This window comes from Gigantopelta aegis, chromosome 10 (assembly GCF_016097555.1).
Source record: "Gigantopelta aegis isolate Gae_Host chromosome 10, Gae_host_genome, whole genome shotgun sequence".
NCBI lineage: Eukaryota > Metazoa > Mollusca > Gastropoda > Neomphalida > Peltospiridae > Gigantopelta > Gigantopelta aegis.
Window position 1 is genome coordinate 73,276,712 of NC_054708.1, and position 8,974 is coordinate 73,285,685.

Genomic DNA, 8,974 nt, shown 5'->3' on the forward strand with positions numbered 1-8,974 from the left:
GAATTATGATTGAGTTTGAGATCAGATTCCAGGGTTAAGTAAGTTCAGATACTACAATTCGTTGAACAGTGATTCAGCATCTAACTCCAAGAGTTTATGGACGGTATTCATCATCTAATAAGAGTCCAGGCTCGAACTCCAGAAACAATGCGGAAGAGTCTCGAGTTGAAACAGTTTTCTTAATTTAATACATTCATGATCCAATTTAATACGTTCACTGGCTATGAGAATTTTAAAACCAGGGTCTATGAATCCTGGGTTGTCAATACGATGTCCCAATGTTAACCAGATTCTAAAGTCCTATGTTGAACAGTCTCGTTTGAAAAAACATAACTCTAGAGGTTCAAAGGATCGTTTCGTGCCAAGACGACGTTTTGAAAACGACAATATATTGTTAGAGTCATGAAAAATAAATACTACATGTAGAAACGTATCTAAATATATTAATATTGGAAGAAGCCAAGTATCACCGGTTACATTCAAAACGTGTTGTTTAGAGAACATTCCCCTGTGACGTAATTTCGTCACTGTGCACACTGAAGAGCCACATTGTCGGGGACGCAATCCTCCTCGTACTTCTCACACACGTAGCTGAACTCCGACTGCTTCAACTTCTCCACGTACGTGCTCCTCATCCTGCTCCCATCGCTAGCACAACTCGTGTAGCGATATTCTCCAACATCCAACCCGTCTCCGCCAGTATCCACTGCAGGCTGGGCTGTAATAGATACGATGATAGATCCTCCGCTCCCATCGCTAGATATAGACTCGTGTAGCGATATTCTCCAACATCCAACACGTCTCCGCCATTATCCACTGCAGGCGTGAGCTGCTGTAATAGATATAGATAGATGTAGATATAACATCCAACACATCTGCGCCATATACAGATAGATATAGATATAGATATAGACACGTGTATATTATCCAACATCCAGCCCTTCTCCGTCATTATCCACTGCAGGGTGGCCTGTATAGATACAGCTAGATATAGATATAGACTCGTGTAGCGATATTCTCCAACATCCAACCCATCTCCGCCATTCTCCACTGCAAGACGGGCTGTAATAGATGCAGATAGATGTAGATATAAATACAGATACAGCTAGATATAGATATAGACTCGTGTAGCGATATTCTCCAACATCCAACCCATCTCCGCCATTTTCCACTGCAGGACGGCTGTAATAGATGCAGATAGATGTAGATATAGATACAGATATAGATACAGATAGATATAGGTATAGATATAGACTTGTGTAGCGATACTCTCCAACATCCAACCCTTATCCACCATTCCCCAATGCAACAAATATCAACAATATTGAGTGAGAACAACATTCAGATCTCAACAATATTGAGTGAGAACAACATCAGATCATTCTTTTTTTTGCAGTCTGAATACGCAAGCTGGCAAAGGTCTTGATTTCGATAGGGGACATGCTTCATATTAGGTTTGTTCTGCGTAGAACGTTGTTTTATATTTTACTTTTAAATTGGCATTAAGATGAACCATTAGTGAGGGAACAATTTGCAACATGCTATTGAAATCTCACACTCATGTTGTAACATGACATATCCAACACTGAACACTGTCCTAAGTTGTACAGTCAGCCATACTCCTAGAACGGAGGCAGAGCCAATGGTACCCATGTATTCAACACTTTATAATTGAAAAAAAACCCCTCTATAATTAAGAAATAGCCTACAAATTTAGATATCAAACACCAGCTCTCTGTTTTTACTCAATACATTACACTAGACACTGACGTACCTGAACAGTTCGGCAGGGGAGCAGCAGGAATCCAGGCACCATGAGCCCCGCACACCCACCACTGACGATGATCCAAACCAAACGGCAGAGAGTTGTCTCCAGAACAGAACACCAGACACAGATTGGCCATGTCCGTCTTCCAGCCATTGCACACTTTGGCGCCGTTTTCTGGAACATTCAGCTCCGGACACGGGGTGGCTGTGGTAATTAAAAATAAAATTTAGTAGTTTTGTGTATATAGTTTTAATTTTTTAATTTTTTTATCTCTCAATGAAATCCGTTTGGTAGGGGAGAATTAACTTTATTCCAGCGCACTTACTATCGTATACATTACGGATCGTGGTAATATGTTTGATACCTAACCAGATCGCTGCTGAATTAAACAATGTAGACCAAAATATATTTTTTTCAGAACAAATGTATATTTAAAATTTTAAAACACTACCAACAATAAATTACAGTGACCAATACAGATATGTCAATCAATTTGATATCACAGCATAATAATAATAATAATAATAATAATCATAATCATCATCATTATCATCATCATCATCATCAGCATCATCATCATCATCATCATCATCATCATCATCATCATCATCATCACCACAACCATGTTTAACTTCAGAAGATGATTGAAATGGTGCAGTTGCGAACAAGCTTTATTCAGCTAAGCCAGTCATGGGTGCGTATCAGTCCTACAGACGGTGCATGATGGATGAGATGGTCTTGTATCGTGCTCTCATCGGCCATGCATATTTGTCAAATTAATGTATTCCGAAAAACAATACTCCACCCCAGAGTGAGCACTGTCAGCGTACTCTAAGGGTAAGCTACATTTTGATGGAGTGAATTCATCTTGAATAAACGAGAACATAGAGAGAGAGAGAGAGAGAGAGAGAGAGAGAGAGAGAGAGAGAGAGAGAGAGAGAGAGAGAGAGAGAGAGAGAGAGAGAGATGTATTTTATATAGATTGCACAACTCTTTGCATTTTAGTTTTTATGTTGATGTTGATCATCAGTTTATTAATTTATATTCCTTTGTTTGACACCAAACAGCCGATGTATTTTTCATACTGGGGTGTCGTTAATCATCTATTCATTATCATTACCGCCATCTTCGTCACTGCCATAACCACTACCACGACTACTACTACTACCACCACCACCACATCTACTACTACTACTACTACTACTACTACTACTACTACTACAGACATTAATAAATTAACTTACGTCTGACAGAAATGACAAACTTGCATTCTGACTGGAGTCCATTGAACGCTTTCGTGGCCACGTACTGCACGGTGAAATCATCCCACGGAAGTTGGGCATAGCCATCCGGGTAGTTAGTGGTGACGGTGACCTCGTGACCCAGTGGGTCTGATGCTCGAGGAACTTCCCATGTCACGTTCAGGGTTGAGGCAGTAGCATATGCAGTAAAATTTTGTGGGCAGTTTGTAAATACAGGCGGTTGAATATCTGAGGTATACAGGATATATAAATATATATAATTACATCTCTAGTATATGCATTTCCTTATTGTATCTTGGACCAAAAATAATTAATGATAGCTATGGCAATATCAGATAATGTATTCTCAGCTATGAAAGTCGTGGTTTGGATGATGCACAGATGGATCTTATGATACCTATGGCTCCTATCAGAGAATAAAATCAACTTGGAAGTAAGGGAACTTCGCCACTCTTAGTATCATCGCAACCATCAACAATGCGAGGCTTATATATTCTTTAAATACACTATTCCATTGTCAGCAGAAACCAAAACCATTTCTGACGTGCTATATTATTATTTCGTGTGTTTTATTTTATTTATTTTATGCATATTCGTAATCTGTAGAGTCTGAGCTTCAATGTGGACGGAGTTAGAGCAAAATATGTTTGGTGATATGTAAAATCATCATTTTGAAATAGTGGCCGCCGAAGATAAGGTCCTGGATTTTGGTCACTGGTATCAAAACACCATAGTAAAACTATACTTAATAAAGGTACAGCTCTCAAATTTTGCACACATTATGTTTAAATCATAAACTATATGAATAAAAAGGTTTTGTAGGTTCAGGGTGGTTAAATACAATAAAAGTTAATAATTTAATACATAGTAACTTTTTTTAGGTGAAAATCATTTTGCAAAATTATGAGCTATATAAGCTAATTAAGCAGGAAAATCCAGTAGACAGTAAATTTGTAAAATGATATGTCAAACACAATATCCAGAGTGAAACCATTATTATTATAACTCTTAGATGGTTTTAACATTCTGATTCCAGAGATAATCCATGGAAGGCTGTGTGTGTGGTTTTTTGTCCTCTGTTTTGTCGGGTTTTTTTGTTTTTTCCTGTCTTGTTTTTTTGTGTTTTTTTTACTTGAAATAAATAACGTCATTTTCCTAAAGTCGCATCCTGGGTCACTCAGAAAAAAACAGTTGGTTTCGAATTCCGTCCCCGTCATCCTATTCGTCCACATCCCAGGAATAATCGGAAATTACATTTGTTCACTCATTAACCGAAATGGCTCCACTTAAATATAGATTGTTCAGCTCACTGAAAGCTCTCGCAAGAAGAGCGTCTTTTTTACTCATTTTAAAATCACCACAAAGTAAAATAACTGATTGGAATGTTACATAAATTTTTGTGTTTTCCTTCGACGAACCACTGTAAGCTTGAATGCTTCGATTACCCAGAAAGTGTCCTTGTCAGTGACAATCAAAGGCCGTATATCAATTAGCTAAGATGTCTGCCTAGTAACAAACTGGTTTGTATATGGTCAGTTTTCGATTTCTATTGGCTTGCAGCTAAGTCATACCAATACGTCACTGAAAGGATGGTGTAGAGGACTTATTGTGGCGCAATTTGATACCAAATGTGAAGCTATTCACCAAATGGCTACCGCGATTCAAAGTGGTGAAAATGAACAAAAAACAGCCTAATTCGGACTCTGAATAATAACCCCAACTAAAAATCGTAATAAAATGTATTTAGACGTTATTAAATTAAACGAGGGTAGTTTGAAATGATAACTTAAACACGTAGGTACTGTTTTTACCAGGTAGTGTATTTTTTTTACTAATTACCTCATTACGCAAAACTGATTTCGCCATACATAATACATTTAACTTTGGTCAAACAAAGATAACAATTGATTGGTTTGTTTGTAATGAGTGTGTATAACAGCAGTATCCGACTCTTATTCAAATTATTGCTGTGAAATTGAATTATTTTTATTACCTCGGACAGAAAGTCCACAAGTAGCCAGTTTTCACTACAACAGTTTACTTCTACTGAGAGTGTCTTGAATCGTTGCACCTACTCATTATTTTTGTTGTTTAGTTGTGCGAATGTTTTTTGTTTAGTTGGTTAGCATTTTACAAAATTGGTTTCCTCTGTCTTTTTAATGTGTGTGTGTGTGTGTGTGTGTGTGTGTGTGTGTGTGTGTGTGTGTGTGTGTGTGTGTGTGTGTGTGTGTGTGTGTGTGTGTTTGTGTGTGTGTTTGCACGATTCCCATATAAAACGTTTTGTTTTGGGAATTGTTTGGTTATTTTGTTTGTTTGGGTGTTTCTTGTATTTATTGTTTTACAGGTAAATGCATAGAAGTAATATTTTACTGAAAATGACAATGTAAGTCCATGCTCAGTAGGATTTCCTGTAAGCACGACACATGTTAAAAAGGAAATGTTTTCTAAGAATCTCACCGTTTTCACAGTGTACTCCGCTGTACCCGGGTGGACATCTACATGTGTACTCGTCAAGTCCATCCACACACGTGCCAGAGTTCTGACACGGGTTACTGGCACACGTGTTCACAACTGTAAAACAGTGCATCAAGGTATTACAAACATAAATACTAAATCTCTGAACATCCACACACTGTAAAACAGTGCATCAATGTATTATAAACATAAATACTAAATCTCTGATCATCCACACAACTGTAAAATAGTGCATCAATGTATTACAAACATAAATACTAAATTTATGAACATCCACACACGTGCCAGAGTTGTGACACGGGTTACTGGCACACGTGTTGACAACTGTAAAACAGTGCATCAAGGTATTACAAACATAAACACTAAATCTCTGAACATCCACACACGTGCCAGAGTTCTGACACGGGTTACTGGCACACGTGTTCACAACTGTAAAACAGTGCATCAAGGTATTACAAAAATGATACCCATATCTGTGTACATTCTAATAAAAGTATCCCAACATTCTACTTCATTTAAATTGTGCTACACAGTTAATCAGACCCTGCATATGTCGAACACGATAAACATTGAGAGAAATATTTTAATTATTTTCAAAACAGAACTTGTCCAAAAGTAACTGGGCAAATCGTCAACTATCTTGGGCACATTGTGTTGCTGGCTCTTGGTGAAATGCACCACTCGTACACAATAGGAATTTAAAAACATAATTCCATAAATCCTGAGAATGTGGTTTCTTTGGCTAATGAATTGATGATATTGTCAATTAGAATCCGTAACGGAAGTATACAGAGACTCTCATTACTTAATTCAATACACATCGACAATATTGATTACTTGACACCCAAGCATGTGTACTTACATATACATCTTGGCTTTGCTCCACTCCATATCCCGTTATCCTGACACGCCTGTTGACTGTTGCCGCTCATGTTGTAGTACTGGTTACAAGAATACCTCACGATGTTGCCGTAGTTGTAGTTGCTACCGTAGACCCGGCCATTAGTTATCGACCCCGGCGATCCGCATGTCACCACTATGAACAGACACAATGCTAATTTTGTAAAGTCACATATACTGCGTCTACTAGCTGACAAAATTAATAATCTAACATTGAATTTGCCAATCGAACGCTATGTCCAGGATAGAGGTGGAGGTTTTGGTGGTTTTATTGGCGTGAAGAAAGTCAAAGCCTAGCACATAATGATGGCATATATTCAACTTTCACATTCGTGTTTAATTTGTTTTGAGTCTGTTGGCGTTTACTAAGCTATTTGTTGTAATTTATATCCATATTTAACAATAAATACGTTTTGTCATGAAATTAACGTTCTCAAACTTTCAAGTTTAAAACACACCTAGATGTGACCACATCAGTATCAGTCACTCAGTATTTTAATTGTACAACACGCCCAAATACGGCATGTAGAAAAGCAATACAATATGAGTTAAGACAAACAATTTAGACATATAACTAAAAACAAACCACATAAATTTTTGCATGGAATATTTGTTGCGTGTATCTTATTCATTTTACTGTTATTTACCAAAAATACTAAATTTTTAATACTATTATTTAAAAAAGAAGAGTTTGTTTTGTTTAACGACACCACATATTGATTTATTAATCATCGGCTTAGAGAGAAAACCCGCTTAATTTTTCCATTAGTAGCAAGCGATCTTTTATATGCACCATCCCACAGACAGGATAACACATACCACGGCCTTTGATATACCAGTCATGATGCACTAGCTGGAACGAGAAATAGCCCAATGGGCCCAACGACGGAGATTGATCCCAAACCGACAGTACATTAAGCGAGCGCTTTACCACTGGGCTACATTCCGCCCTTATTAAAAACGTCATACAACAAGATACGGCACATTTTGTACATTTCATTGTTTAATTAGTTTTGTAATTCATTAATCATTCATTCATACATGCATTGGCGTAATGCACGAAAGGCGGGTCAGGCAATACCGAGTTTTAACATACACACATATATAGGTTTCATTAAACCTTATCAATTCCTATTACCGATACTATTAAGATTTTCCAATAAAACTGATATATGAGCAACGTAATAACGTCAATACATTTGCATTATTTTAATTTATCTGCAACAAAATGGAAAGTCATATGGCATTTAACTCTAAAGAATTTTTTTATTAGAAAATTACTTTTTTTTAAGAAAATCGAATGTGCATTGTTTTTTAGTACACGATAAAAAATTTTTTTTTATACACGATAGGTCAGCTATACATAAAATATATATACATATATTAATTATTGGGAATAGAAAATATTACTTCCACAAATAATTCAACTGTGTCACACATTACTACCAATCAGAGCTTCTACTCAGTAAATATTAATGATGAAAGCTCATTTCGAACTAAGACATGGACATGCTTTATTTAGTACAAGACAACATAAATAACATTATAAGAATCCATGAACAGATTATAGGTTATTTCCTTTATATTAAAAGCTGCAATATTGAGGCCAGTTTAACGTTTGTGTCAAAAACAAAAAACGTCATATAGCCCACAGTGACTATCGTGTATATCGTGGGGAGGGTAAATTTCAATGTTTTAGAATGTATATCCCGCAGGCAATGCGATTTGTTATTTGTACACGTTACCTGTGTCACAGCATCTTCCTTTCCACCCAAGGTGGCATCTACACGGATAACCATTGTACACGCCATTATTGCACACTTTATTGCACGTCTGGCTCTCCGAGCCCATGTCGTTGCTAGCGCAGGCTTCAAATGAATCGCATTTAGGTACGTTATCGTGCCAGACACCTCGAGTACGGTACTGTGTACCATAGCACCTGGCTGTACATTCAGACTTTTATTTTATTTGTGAGAAAATGGGTTTAATAGCGAAAAACAACGGCGTAATGGTTAACAACTAGTGCGTGTCCCTTTAATACAAACTCTCACATTAGTTTCGAACCGAGTGTCTGTCAACAATCTTCGTTAACTACTGGTAATTGGGCTTCCAGTTTTGTGGAAGATCAGGTTGGCCGAGTGGATATGGTCGCGGGATTTCAAATACCATGCGAATTGGTGCAGTATGTTCGAATCTTTGCGTTTTTTAATGGTATGTATGGGACAACCAGTTTTTATCCACTATTGTTTGGACACATACATTTAAATTTAGACAAATAAGGTATATACAATAGGTATAACTCTTTACAAGATTAAAATACAGGTATCTAGCTTTGGTTAAAACGGCTTGCTATCATATTATAAACACTATTTTGCTCCATAAATAATATACTGCGATTCCATGTGTTGAACAACTTGAAAACCTGGACTTACCTTCCAAACTATTTTGTATCTAGGACCTTATAGGTACTCTCAATGGAGGCAGGGGTTGCATAGCAATGGTTTTAAGTGTGATAGAATAGCCAACCTCCATTTGTTTCCCCAGTAACAAGCAAGAATAATGATAATCC

The 8,974-nt window shown here is 37.0% G+C and overlaps 1 protein-coding gene across 1 annotated transcript in view; it reads right to left on the reverse strand.

Annotated features, from left to right (window-relative positions):
* Positions 1–358: 358 nt before the first annotated feature.
* Positions 359–8,974, reverse strand: part of LOC121383798 (delta-like protein D) — an 11,813-nt gene continuing 3,197 nt past the window's right edge. Inside the window, exons 3-8 of the mRNA XM_041513896.1 lie at positions 8,151–8,273; positions 6,368–6,541; positions 5,488–5,601; positions 3,013–3,258; positions 1,775–1,972; positions 359–718 (exon numbers count right to left, since the gene is read on the reverse strand). Of these exons, the coding sequence (XP_041369830.1) occupies positions 525–718; positions 1,775–1,972; positions 3,013–3,258; positions 5,488–5,601; positions 6,368–6,541; positions 8,151–8,273 (1,049 nt within the window). The 3' untranslated portion in view covers positions 359–524. The remainder of the gene's footprint in view (positions 719–1,774; positions 1,973–3,012; positions 3,259–5,487; positions 5,602–6,367; positions 6,542–8,150; positions 8,274–8,974) is intronic.